The sequence below is a fragment of the Rhinoderma darwinii genome, chromosome 3 (genome assembly GCF_050947455.1).
Source record: "Rhinoderma darwinii isolate aRhiDar2 chromosome 3, aRhiDar2.hap1, whole genome shotgun sequence".
Taxonomy (NCBI): Eukaryota; Metazoa; Chordata; class Amphibia; order Anura; family Rhinodermatidae; genus Rhinoderma; species Rhinoderma darwinii.
This window is the reverse complement of record NC_134689.1, coordinates 14,520,380-14,535,331: the sequence shown is the minus strand read 5'-3', so window position 1 is coordinate 14,535,331 and position 14,952 is coordinate 14,520,380. Positions and strand designations below refer to the sequence as shown.

General features: G+C 40.9%; 1 protein-coding gene across 1 annotated transcript in view; it reads right to left on the bottom strand.

Moving 5' to 3' along the window:
* SCUBE1 (signal peptide, CUB domain and EGF like domain containing 1) overlaps positions 1-14,952 on the bottom strand; it is a 205,700-nt gene that overhangs the window by 170,107 nt on the left and 20,641 nt on the right. Inside the window, exon 3 of the mRNA XM_075855615.1 lies at positions 11,069-11,194. Coding sequence (XP_075711730.1) covers positions 11,069-11,194 — 126 coding nt within the window. The remainder of the gene's footprint in view (positions 1-11,068; positions 11,195-14,952) is intronic.

The following is a 14,952-nucleotide window of genomic DNA, read 5'->3' as shown; positions in this document are numbered from 1 at the left end:
TTCATTTCCGGAAAAAGCCGAACAGACACGAATCGGCTGAGCGCTCACACGAGTACTTCAGCTGCTTCGTTCTAGCGATTGGTGGGGGTCTCAGTGCTTGCACCAATCCAAACTTCTGACATGTCACTATGACATGTCAGAAGTTTGTCAAACGTTTAGCTACACTTTAAAGTAAGCAAAATAATTAAAGAACAGAAGGACACTCCAAGGGCTATAGCACAATGATGCTGGTCAGAGAAAAAAAAAAAAGATTGAGATTTGGGGACTCACTTAACCACCGCAACGACAAAAGCTCCAACTAACCTAGTGCTCTTATATATCCATCTGGAGAGTTCCCCAACTCCTTGTCTCTGATCAGCATCATTATCCTGCAGCCCTAGGAGCGCCGTTCTGTATTTTCTATTATAGGTCCTCGTATGATGTTCTGCAGGACCAAGGAAGCACTCAAGTAGATTCATTGAAAATACACAGAGGTCCAAGTCTAAGTATCATCCCCAGGGCAAGCAAACATAATTCTCTAAACTGTAGTACTTGATGAGTTTTCTATAATTTTATCTAGCGAGCTATAAATTCACCTATTTAGCCCCTGATCCTTCATCTCCAGAAAACCATATTAAGTAGTTTTGTAATTACATAGTAAAACTTATATATTACTAATTTTGGGAAGTTCTACAAAAGTGTGGGTTTACAAAAAAAAAAAAAAAAAAAGAAAGAATTTGTATTACTCAGCAGGGGGCGACAAAGAGCACAGAAGTTAGTCCCTCCCACTGTAAAGAAAATATTAAATCTGTGAGCTATCCTATGACGCTGAAAGGGATATTGAAAATAAAAAATATTACGTTTCCAGCAATCAATTTTGACAAATATTTCAGCTTTGAGCTCAGCAATGTCTGCTCTACCATTGACACCAATATAAATTACGAGTGGATATAGCCCTTCGAGGCAATGTGACACCCAAATCTCCAAATTTTTTGAAAATTGAAAGATCTCCAACCGGCATTCTATAAAGGATGATTTTTAATTAGTATATGGAATATTTACCATTTAGGACTCCTACAGTCCCTGCAGCATCTGCCCGGACTTTGATAGGTAGCGCCTTTACTGTCAGTGGTCACTGCTGAGAGTATCATGTTCTCTCAAATGAATGGTATAAAACTACAGTACGTTTGCTCTTATACCATTCCAAGGACCGTGGGAAAAAGCAGGTTGCCCTTCGTCTTCACACAGCTCAGTGTAATGTAAACACCTCTCCTGCTGATCTTCTGGACGGTTCCCATTGATTCTGTGCCCCCAGAGAAGGGTACAGGATTGTTAGAGACATGTAAAGCTTCATCGGCAGCCACACTCAATTCATCTCCCGGACCCAGCCATTCAGATACTTCTCCATAGTCACGTCAACCCATTGCGTGCCGGAGAGTTCTGCAGAAGTAGCAGCAAGCCGCATTCTTACCCTATGCTGGTTAAAATAAATAGCAACTATTTTGGAAGTCCCCCACAACTCCAGAAAACTTTATATTACAAGCCTTTATATTAATACACATTTTTCTACAGAACTTGGGACAAAATAGCTGCTCATTGGAATTTAGGAGAAAAATATGTCGAGGCCGTGACCGGGTTACAATGTCACAATGTTGTTTAACTATGACAGATTCGACTGGGCAGCCTATAGCTGAAGGCTATGTTCACACTTTGCTGTAGTGGTGCAGCAAAAAACGCACCACAAAATACGCCCGTGATCTATGGCTCCGTTATTTTTTATTACCAATAATAGCCTATTTACACCCGGGATACCAGACGGGTCAGGGGCACTCACTTGAGCGCCCTGGCCCTTTCTCTGCATTACCTGGAACAGCGACATTCATACGAGTGTGGCTGTGCCTGGTACTGCAGCACAGCTCATTTGAGTGCCCATTCGAGTGCCCAGCACAGCCACACTAGTATAGACGCAGATGTGCTGGGTAATGCAGTGAAAGCTCCCCAGAGCACACCGCTGTCCCTTTATTCAGCTGATCAGGGGGAGCCTGAGGGGTCAAACCTATACGGATAATACATTGATGACCTAAGGATAACCCATTAATATAAATATCCTGGAAGAAAAATTTAAACCTGTAGATCGTTCCGCAGAAGAAAAAGTTACATACCCTTTATAAAAAAAATTGAAACTGGTGTAGCTTCAAGATATCCGTCAACGTATAGTCGTGTAACCACCGGACCGCTCACTCTCATGGTTGTGGCTGCATCTCACGCCAGAAGTTTTAAGTTTACAGCAAGAGAATCATACCTGGATCTGCATTTTACAGCACCCGGATTACAAACAGATTTTACAGAGGTGTCTGATAAATACTAGCATCTTTTCTTAGAACTCTGCGTTGTGCTGCCATCCCTCTGTTATTCCTCCTGGAAATGTAAGAAGAAATTCACAACTGGGCGTTACAAGATCACCACCACCTAAGAGCATTTATGAAACTAAACGCCCGTGTGACATCAGGGGTAGATTAACGACACTTGACGGGTAGAGCTTCCATAAGATATTTTGTCTTCATTTCATCGAAGGGTATGTATGACAAGAACTTTTTTAGAACTATAAATAAAAGGAAGATCTCTGAGCAACTAAATAAGCACTTGTCTGTTCTTGCCCTCGTTTGCCTTCCTTCCCTGGAGTGAGAACGTCAAGTGTAAACATGAACTTTTATTTCCAAGAACTTTACATACATTCAGTGGGAAAAATAGAAATAAAACTCAATTCTATGGGGAGGTTAACCTGCATAGCGGAATATAATCGTCTCATCGTATAATGACTCGCAGGTGGCTACTTTACGTAGTCGAAATCGTGATTGCAAATTTTCATATGCGAAAAATTGGCAAATCTCTTTACCAAATGACTACGATTTCAACTTTAGTGCAATTTAAAATAATGACCACATGTAAAGACACGTTATACACTTTTTCACACTCGGGAATTGGCCCAGGACCACCATTTTTATTTTATCTATGGGGCCCCATCTCTTCTATGTACACCACCGCCAATAACTTAAAGAGGCTCTGTCACCAGATTTTGCAACCCCTATCTGCTATTGCAGCAGATCGGCGCTGCAATGTAGATTACAGTAACGTTTTTATTTTTAAAAAACGTGCATTTTTGGCCAAGTTATGACCATTTTTGTATTTATGCAAATGAGGCTTTCAAAAGTACAACTGGGCGTGTATTATGTGCGTACATCGGGGCGTTTTTACTACTTTTACTAGCTGGGCGTTCTGACGAGAAGTATCAGCCACTTCTCTTCAGAACGCCCAGCTTCTGGCAGTGCAGACACAGCCGTGTTCTCGAGAGATCACGCTGTGACGTCACTCACAGGTCCTGCATCGTGTCAGACGAGCGAGGACACATCGGCACCAGAGGCTACAGTTGATTCTGCAGCAGCATCAGCGTTTGCAGGTAAGTAGCTACATCGACTTACCTGCAAACGCCGATGCTGCTGCAGAATCATCTGTAGCCTCTGGTGCCGATGTGTCCTCGCTCGTCCGACACGATGCAGGACCTGTGAGTGACGTCACAGCGTTATCTCTCGAGAACACGGCTGTGTCTGCACTGCCAGAAGCTGGGCGTTGTGAAGAGAAGTGGATGATACTTCTCGTCAGAACGCCCAGCTAGTAAAAACGCCCCGATGTACGCACATAATACACGCCCACTTGGACTTTTACTTTAAACACGCCCAGTTGTACTTTTGCAAGCCTCATTTGCATAAATACAAAAATGGTCATAACTTGGCCAAAAATGCTCGTTTTTTAAAAATAAAAACGTTACTGTAATCTACATTGCAGCGCCTATCTGCTGCAATAGGAGATAGGGGTTGCAAAATCTGGTGACAGAGCCTCTTTAAGTTCTTGGGTAGAGCTTTAATGTCCAGTTGTTAAAAATTCTATACAGTAATTACTTTGTTTACCGGCTGCCATAATAGTTTAAATTCAAGGTCATCTAGGTCCCAGACTATAATGGCTAGACTGGAATGGTGAAGCCGCCTACGTATATTTACTGGAGATGGATTTTAAAGGGATTGTCCAGATTCCTCTGTTCAGGATCTTCAGCTCTTATCCAGAGTGGAGAGCGGTTACAAAGAGAACCTGTGCTGTCCGGCATTACATAGACAATTTATTGATTTGCATGGGCACTGTGTAATGCTTAATTTCCCCTGAGGTGGCGCTGCAGGAAAATTAAACACTTTCCACACAGATTATAGATGATCACTGGGGGCCCAGGAAGGGGGCACTTTGTGATGATCTAATTGTACAATGACTGTAATAAGTATGGCTTGTCCAAAGCAGAGAACCCATTTAAGTGAGCCACAAACAATGGATGCAGCCAAAAGGAAAAAAAAAAGCTTTATGGTTAAGAAATTCACGAATACCACCACAAAAGAAAAAACATTTTTACAAAAACGGTTTGCCGTTTAAGGCCTCATGCACAAGGCCGTGCCCGTAATCACGGCCCGTAAAATACGAAAAGTAGGACATGCTCCATAATTCCCAGCACGGACACCCATCCGTAGCGATACGGAAAGGTGTCCGCGCCCAATAGAACCAAATAGGTGCGTAATTGCGGACCGTATTACAGTCCGCAAATACGGAGATTTTTTACGGTCGTGTGGATGGGGCCTTAGCTGGAATCGCTTGGGGTGTTTTCTTTTCAATAAAATCATGTTGTGGAAAAATAAAAAAACCAAAAAGGCACTTAAAACTAAAAAAAAACAAAAAAACTTTTGACATGTCAGAAGTTTTTATTGGTGGGAGTCCGAACAATGAGACCTCCACCGATTCGCTAAAACGAAGTAATGGAAGCCCTCGGGTGAGTACGGAGCCGCTTAGTTTCTGATGGACTGTCCTCGGATAGCCGAGCGATTTGTGTACAGGCTCATAGACTTTCTATTGAGTTCTTACACCAATTGCTCAGCTTTCCGAGGACAGTCAATCAGAAACTAAGCGGCTCAGTACTCACCCGAGCGCTTCTGCAGTTACGTTTTAGCGATCGGTCAGGGTCTCAGTGCTCGGACCCTCACCTATCAAAACTTCTGACATGTCACTATGACATGTCAAAATTTTAAACATTTATTTAGCCCTTAAACCGAGGTAGTCACTGCTCCTATTCCTAGTGATACATAGTGAGCATCTGGCCACCTAGGTAAGAAAACGACTTCAAAGGCTCCGTTCACCTAGCGTTTGTGAGGTACATATGCGCCAAAACATCCACAGGCCCCCATTCATCTAGCATGTGCCAAAAGGGCGCCTCCTGTCTGTTATTTTCCCTTGGTACATGTATTCTCGGTTCGGGTTGACACGAAGTAGGTGTCTTGATACTTTTAGTGGCATCTTGGCCCTGGTTTTCCTTTTATATGATTATTGTGTATTATATAATATTATATGGTCCAATTTATAAACGTAATTTTTTTGTACATTCTATTGGGCGTATAGCCTTGTGTTTTGCTTCTTTTTAGTTTTTTTCTCATTTAGAGGTGTTCTATCTATATTGAGGATACACGTATAGGCTCTATGTTATCTGAAAAGTGCCTAAGGCTACACTGTCACCCACAGGCCCAGTGGCAATAACGACGGCAGGTGAGACGGCCACAGCAAGTAGGTGTCGCACTTATTTCTTAGGCCCCATGCACGCGGCCATGCGCGTAATCACGGCCCGCGATTGCGGGCACGGCCGGCTGCCGACTGCCACTCGCATTATCGGGCTGTGCTCCCATACAAAGTATGGGAGCACGGCTTGCAAAATGCAAAAGAACGGACATCTTCCATAATTTTCGCAACATTTCGATACAGAAAGGTGTCCGCGTTCAATGGAAGTGAATGGGTCAGTTTGCGGTGCGCAAAAAATGGAGGTTTTTTACGGTCGTGTGCATGGGGCCTTACGCTATGGCCTGCAGTATAGCTATGTGCCAATATCATATATCCAGACAGGCAAGAGCAAGTTGACATGAAGCCTTCATTTATGTAACTGTGGTATGTATACCTTATAAGATGTCCATAGTCTGCTCGGATGCCTTATTGCTCTTAGATGTAGAGGTCCTCTTTTAGAGGTAGCGGGGGAATATGGCTGCCTACAGGCAAACCATACAATAAACACATTAGCCTTAGACTAGATAATACTACGCCATTTCAAGTATAATAACCCCGGGGTTCTTTTTCCTCATCCTACATATTTATATATACCTTAACATAGACCATCAAGAACCATCCCAATCTGAAGAAAAAAAATCTGGCTCGTTTGCGACTGTATAGACATTTGAACCCTGTTTAGTCGAAATGTTAAAAAGTTCAACATTCTCTCCAACGAGGGGGGGGGGGGTAGTATTTGAACTGTAGGAGGATAAGAAGAAAAATAAACTTCAGGAATGGTCCCATTCATGAGTTCCTAATGCCAGCAACACATTGCATGCAGCTGTCTTGAGCAAAAGTAAAATAAATAATGCTGAATCGAAATGTAAAGAGGGGGAGAGATCGTCTTTAATCACGCCAGCGAGGATGCAATCCTAAATCAATTAGTTCTACAACTTGTTGACAATTTAGTATTTGGTTTATGCAATTACGGTCAAGGGCTTTAAGTTATGTTCACACGAGTGACACCGCTGCCCGTTTCATTACCTTCTAACAAATGTAGATGTGTCGATTCCCGAGCATGTTCAGAATCTTGAAGGGTTGCTACATTTTTGGTTGAAAATTTTGGCCGAAATAAGAGAGTGCTTGCAGTGCTCCAACTTTGTGAAACAGTCTATACTGAAATGGTGTTCCCAAATCCTGATCTCGAGAGGGTGGAACATCCATGCAGTATGGATGGAAAATATACATAGAGATCCTAAGCAAAAAAATCTAGCAAACTTTGTAAAATTAAAATTTTGGACGTATTATGAGAACCGGCTCTTCAAAAAATACGCTTATGACTGGAAAAGTTGAAGAACAAAGAAGAAGAAGATGAGCTTTAACAAGACGGATGGAGACAATCACAGAGATCATGGACTCTACCACTAAGGAGATTGAAGACCCCCCCCCCCCCAAAATATAGAAGACCATGGAGAAACACTATTCATATGGCCACCAAGAGTAGAAACTCACTTGACGGCACAGAACATTAATGAGAACGTTATATTGTTAGGAAGACAAAGTTGTGACCAGAGATATCTGATGGCATCTGTATATGCACGAGATGTCCATCCTTCATTATTCTCCATACTGGAGATTGGGTTGTGTACAAAAAAAACCCTACAATATCGATATCAATCACGCGTTCACTGTGCTACCCATCTTTTGAAGGACAGGTAAAAAAGTTTACCATCTAGGCATAAAGTAAAATTAACTTGTCATCCATTTCAGATAATCAAATTGTAGAATTGGTGGGGACCAGATATACCTGGAAGACAGACAATACAAACATTCGAAACGTAATCCTACAGATTGCTAGGCGGCTTCTACTGTATGATCCTGCTTCTTCATAGCCCTATAAGAGCACGTTAAGCTAGAGGATCTCCATTTTAGACCACCCTTATCAGCTAAAGCCAAGAACCACATCCAGCACAAGTCCTGGCTCTGGAGGACCATTCAGTGTCTGACATTGGGTTGTCCATACTGGATAACCCTTTGAGCTTATAGTCAAAGCAATAGGGGTTTTATATATATATATATATATATATATATGTGTGTGTGTGTGTGAACAGTCAAAGCAATAGGCATTATATAGGATGTACAGGAACCTTTAGTGTCTGTAAAGACGTTAGAACCCTTTTGCACATTCAATCCCAACGTCATTCGGAGACGGAGGATGACCGAATACTGGTTGATAAGCTGTTATTGATGGCTTGTCATCACTTATGTCTAATCACTCAATACCACTGCTGGTTTCTCTAACCAAGTCCCAACTGGCTCCTTCAGCTGACCACACACCACACTAAAGGATTCCCTCACACATTCGAAGATTGCCAAGACAACCCCAGATTTATCGGTCCATGCTTTTTTCTTTAAACTTCAAATGTAGTTTTTGCAGAAAATCTTCAAAACACAAAAAAGTTAGAAATATTTTTAGAGAAAAGTTCCAAAGAATTTTGATCTAAAATATATTTATACATGGATGCAAAAGCATTTAGGATCCTCATCTATTAGCCAGAGTAGTGAGTGGTTAAAAAGAGTCTCCGACTCTGCAGGACCCATAAGCATTATACAAACAGCCCCTTAAAGGGGTTCTCCGGGCACTTTATACTGATGGTTTATCATTCGGGTAGGTCATCAATATCAGATCAGTGGGGTCAGACTCCCGGCAACCCCGCCGATCATTTGACTGAAGGGGCCGCGGCAACAAATGCTGCGGTCATAGCTTACCATCCGTAGCGGCTGTATCTTGGATTACAGTTGCAGTCCCATTCAAGTGAATGGAACTGAGCTGTAATCCCAGGCACTGTCGCTATGGATATGTATGGTGCTGTGCCTGGTAAACATAGAGGAAGCCCCTTCAGTCAGCTGATCCGATGGGGTTCCGGTAGTCCTACCCCTACCGATCAGATATTGATGACCTATCCTAAGGATAGGCCGACAATAAAATGCTCGGAGAACCCCTTTAATTTCAACAGTCTAGAGCTTCTCTTTCCATGAGGTGGCGCTGCAGAGAAATTGAACACTTGCTCATGTTTCCTCCACAGATAACAGTTGATCGCTGGGGTAACGGTCGCTGGACATTTGGTTTTCCAACAAAAAAAGGATTGTCCAAAGAGGCTGTCAAAGTGGTCCAGGACATCCGTCTCATCTATGAAGCTAGTCAGTCACTATGAAGTCATGGCGGCAGTAGAGCCTTCAGACACTTGTGGGTTCATGAAGTTAAGTTTATTGGACTATGTTGGAGCTGTATAAGCAACGGGAAATACATAAAATAAATAAAATAGTCCACTGTGGCACTTACACATTAAATCCACACAGCTATACGGACCAAATCTAGAAAACACCCTTTTCTTTCATTTTTTTTGTAGCAGTGGCGGAACTCTACCAAAATATGCAAAGCCATCTAGAAGTATAAAGTAGGTGTATCCTACTGTGCCATGGGTACCGGAGATTAAACTGTGCAAATATTTATTGCATTGCTGTTGGGGTGTGTTCCCCCTGCGTTTTTTTAAAAAAAAAAGTTGAAGAATTATCTTGTCCATTTGTTAAAATCTGTTTTGGGTACATAAACCCATAAAATTCAAAGCGTTAAGACAACAAATGAAAATTTATAACAATTGTTGAGTGCCCCTAGTGGTCAAAATTGGAACCTACTCAGCAGCACAACGGATAATATATTTCTTTTTAAATAGGTACGGTTCTTGTGTACTTGAACGAAAAATAAAATTTCTACTAATTACAAAATAAATAACCGTCTAGCGAGTCCCAGGCATCGTGCCACAACGTTCTCCATTTTAAGAATCAATTGCCTGCTCAATAAATCATCAACGGCTCATTAGATCGCTCGCGGCAAGGCTTTAAGAGCCGCTAGGGTGTTTGCCAACATAGACTCCATAACACATCACCCAAATTAGCAGCGCAACAAATGACCATTATTTCCATCGGAACACCGTGCCTTTAAAAAACAAAACAAAAAAAAAAAAAAACACTACCCAGTACTGCAATAAACAGGCCGCAAGATCTGCTAATTATCTGCCGAGACGCGGCTTTCTAGAACGTGAATAATGTCCCAGTTTAGATTTTCTGGCCGGTTCCCGTTGTTTGAGTAAATAAGAATAAATATTAAGTATTTTCAGTCAAACAGATCGTCTCCACAAGTAATTATGGAATGACACAACACTTCATTTATACGGTCTCTATGAATGCCATAAATGTGTCACCAATTCCGTCGCTGCCCCAGACACATACTCTAGTCAGTCACTCCAAATTTTTATTAAAAAATTTTTTTTTTATGATTTTGGCACCACTGAAAAAGCGAAGCAAAATAATCACAAAAACGACGTACGGTTATAAAAATATACAAAGGCCTCATTTTCAGAGGTGCCATCCATGAATAGCAGACCCCCTGTAGAATAGTGCGTCCTGCAGCATCTCCGTATCAGAACCATCTTTATGTCTCAGTAGAAAACTTAAGGAAATTCATATTTACAGAGAAGGTTTGATTCAGGGGGGGGGGGGGGAAATAAAAAGGGAACCCAGTGGCATCTGTCAAAAGAGCAATAAAATAGGATCTAGGAAAACATGACTGGGATGTAAAGGGACATTTTTAAAGGTGGGTAAATAAAGAGTAAATAATTTTAGACAACGCTGGAGAAGAACGCTTAAAAATTACATATATAGAGAAAAATTATTTCATACCATTATATATTCTTAAAAATTTTGCCTTCATAAATAACAAAAATACAAGTCCAGCTATAAACACATTCGGACTACCCACACAGTATGTTTATTCAGCTATTAAAACGGATACCACCATAACATAGATGCGATTCGTAGACCTGTCGGAAAAAAAAAAAGTCATTGGTGGGTCCCTTTAGAGCCCTTTGAAGATATCCATGGATTGCCAAAATTCCTGTGAGGCTACCCTGCCGTATACCCCAATAGTCTATACTGCGCCACACAAATTTTGATTAAGAAAATCGGTCGTATTATTTTTCACAGTTCTACTTCCTTGGCGAGTCAGACCTTAAAATGGGTGGAGTTATGCAAATTAAGATAAAGAGGGTGATTATAGCCATTTTGGGGGTTGACCTGATATATTCAGATATTACATTTCACTCGTCAACGTAAAGGGTTTGTCCAGCATTAGAACAACATGGCTGTAATAACAGGTAAAGCTCATGAATAGGTGTGGCGCTGTTTTTAGAAGATAGTAGCCATGTTATTCTACCCCTCGAAGTACAGACATATAAAAAAAAAAAAAGTAGAATGTGAAAAATAGATATATTCAAACACAGCCCATAGCAAGGACTAGGTTATTACTGGGGTCAGCGCCAATGTGACTGAGCCATGGAGGATTCAACAACACGGAAAAAGCAATAAGTCTAAAGAACCACATAAAATGTAATACAATAAACTTACTCACCCAGGCAATTGTGTCCATCGTGTGCCAACATAAATCCATCATAGCACGTACATCTGTAATTCCCCGGTATATTAATACATTCATGAACGCATCCACCATTGTAGTCATTGTCACATTCATCAATATCTGGAAGAGAGAAATGACATATTGGTGAGCGGAGACACGGGGGCAGCACATTCAGATAATAGTAGAAAAGGAAACACTGCAAAAGAATCAATTTAAAAAAAATAAAATATATATATATATATATAATGTCCCCCCCACCCCCACGGAGGAATAAGAAAAAAAAAAAATTTAACTTGGGAAACAACCCCCGTTATTCTCCAAGTGACAGGAGGCAGATCCAGGCACCCAAGATATTCCAAAGTTCCGTCATCTTATTTTTCTCATACTTCTCCACTCTCTTGCCCCGGAAGGGTTTGATGACATCATATTCAGAATCATTGGAAGAATTTTGCACCGTCCACAGACTGTCAGTACTCACATCAGTCCCGGTCTCCAACAAACACTCACTAACGCTTCTTTTATAGGAATCCAATTAATGGTTTTTTTGTAGTGTGGGAGAAAACAGGAGAAGCCAAAAATTACACAAACCTTGGGACAAAAGAAAAAAACCAAAACGGTGTAGGTGACCCTTTCAGAATCAAAACGAATGGGCCCGTTGCTAGTAACTAAACTACCGCGCCACCAATAAATTCATTGACTCCCTTTCCAAATATCTAAATTCCTACGTGTGTTTTCGCACCTTTTTTTGAGTAGGTGACCATTACTCTCCAAATTCAAAAATGTAGAATTTGTTTTTTTAATGTTTACTTCTATGGCTTTACCCAGAGGAGCGTGATCTGTAAATGCCATGGCATATCCTCTATACTCTGTCTGGCATGTCATGCTCTGTCCATGGTACTGATTGATCTGAGGGTATTATGGGACCAATACAACTTACTCAAGTCGTTATAAATTCTATCCTGGATGACTAGGAGAAGTGTCAATTATAAACAAACCATCAATAAGGTTTGGATGAAATTATTACAACTAAGGGTCCAAACCGAGAGGCTATGGAGTATCACGTTGTTGTTTTTTTTTTAAATTAAAAAAAATTCAACAAAATTATCAAAAGATCTGCAGCAGCAATAATTTGTACACAATATAAAACAGTATAATGTGAATGGAAGTGGTCAGGTTAAGGTACCTTCTCACATACATGTTTAAGTGGGTAAAAAAAACAGTAAAAACTTCCATCAAAGTGAATTAAAATTGAGAATTTTTCACAATACAGCTCCATACGGTTTTTTGGGCCATGCTACAGTTGTAATCTAAAACCACATCGTGTCCCATTCGTTATGTTTATTTTAATGGGGTAAAATGTGGTATTAAAAAAAAAAAAAAAAAAAAAAACATTCTTCAAATTCACTACTACAGCAGGTTTCCATGCAGTAGAACAGCGCCACCTAGCTGCCAATATATCATGTATTAGTGAACGGTGCAAATGAATCCTTCTAGTTTAACTATTATCCCATTTTATTGTTCTTCTGTTTTGTAAAGCAATTTGACCTTTAGTCCCTTTAAACTGACAAGATACAGAACTATCTCATCTCATTCTTACAAAATAAAAATATAGAACACTAGTAAGAGAAGGCAAAAATCGATAAAAGACGGGTACGTTCAAATTTTTGTGCTGGTTCATCAGGTTTTTATTTTGCAACAAGGTGAATAAACTCGAATTCCTTTGTCTGTGCCAACCACCGCAGGCACCCTGAAGACACTTATACAGGTTATTTTACGGCAAATTAAAAACATTTTTATTTCAAGACACACTATAATAATCAACTCTCTACCGTGGAGTGTATATACAATCATAGGTGGAGGAACATGTTCAGAGACCGCCTTTGCGGTTTCTATGGGGCCCCAGCTCGGTTTCATATTAATGAGAAAGGGGTGTACTGGTGCCCCTCGCCATGATGCCATAGCAGCAACTAGGGCTCCCCCTATCCTAATGCTTTGTAAAGATTGAAAACATCGGAGGAGTACTTAGCAGGGGTGGACTGACTATCCAGGCATTAGGGCAGCTCCTGTTGGTAAATGGCCCATGACCATTAGTGTCCGGGGCCCAGGCCACCTTGGTCCGGGAGGTAATACTACTCTACTCAACTGCAAGAAGTTGAAGGGTCAGAAAAATGCCAACTGTTCAGCTACTAGATCAGGGGTTAGGGGACCCCATCTCCATTATGTACACCCATAACATTCATTATTTGACATTACTTTTGAAGGGTAATTTTATTTACTGAAGGAATAATTAAAAAAAAAAAAAAAAAAAAAGTTATCCAACATCAACTGGCCCCATGTTGGAAAGTAATTGCCCCCTTAGTGACTAAGTCAACTAATTATCCAAAATTCAATTGATACGGAGTTCAATACTTCCCCGCTTGGATCCTGTACTAGCTAGATTAGGGTACATTTCTTTAGGCCTCATGCACATGGCCATGAAGGGGTGAGTACCACCGAAATACCACGCCGTTATGAGTGGCACACGGAGTGTAGTACAGAACCATAAGCATTTCATGTGCCGTCGTGAAGCCTCCATGCACACAAATTTTGTGACCGGATAGACGCCACACAGTGAAGATCCGACAAAACTTTTAGGATGTTTTTGAAGGTTCACTTTATGCCCTGGTGGGTAGCAGTTTGTTGGTTTTTTTGGGTGGGGGGGGGAGGATTAGCAAATATTGCCGTGTTATTTTTGTAACTTTTTGGGTATTGAGCTGGCAGCCTAAACAGTGGTTCCAGTTAAGTGTGACTGGTCTGCCCATTAGGAAACGCCACAACCACAGTTACAACCTCAATGAACTTCCTTCCACCCCGTCTGGTGAGTCACTCGCCCTTCTGGGTCCCCAGCTCCGATGATTTATATCTCAGCTTCCCAATGGTTGAAGCTTATTGCTATCCTGGACATCCAAGTGTGTTATTTGTTCAAAAGGAACGACTCTGCAATTATGGTTACACAATATCCAACCTTGCTGCCAAATAATAGAGTTTTAAGTATTTGAAAGCATTTGAACTTGCAACAAAATGTGAATCAATTACTTGACACAAGAGCTTGCTATTATTGTAGGCACCGGCCCCCAAGATAATTTGTTTTCTATATTATCTTTAAACGTAAGAGAAGTGCTTCATATCGAGAGGTTTTCCTCCGCTGCCATATCCAATTATTGGTCTTTTAACTCTCCGCTAAGCTCCGGATGAAACCAGACTCTGAAATACTCTGCTTTTCTCCCCTCTTAGTGAACCGCAGAAGAAATATTTAAGCCGTTCCTCCCCCGTCCTGGTTAGGCTCAGCTCCTACGGTGCCAGGTTTGGAAATGTTGCTATTTTTGCAAATTGTTGGGCAGACAGACCTAGGGAATTATTGAGAATTTTATCGTTGTTCCCAAATATTTTATGCTTTTTTTAAATTTATTTGGGGACTACATGATGACTTTTAGGAACGCGTTTATTGTTGTAAATTCATGATTTCCCCCCGAAAAGCTCAAGAGAGATTTTGCAGAGATTCACGCCATGACTAAAAAGTGGCTATGGAGCCCCAGCCTTAAGCAGACCAATGTATTCTAGCCACATTACTCAAGTTGCACTGTATGGGACGATAATATACAAGATATATATATATTTTGTATTTATTTTTATTTAGTAGTTTTTCACATTTTTTTTTGCCCATTTTTCAACATTGTAGTATAATTCCTATCTTATCACATTAGCCCGCCTCCTCATATCTTATACACTTCTTCACATGAGTATACACGTTTTCAAAAACTTATGGGAAAGCTTCTTTGAAAAGGACCATTGTCTGACCACAATTTTGTGTGCCTCTTGTTGTTGAGTTTTTTTTTTGC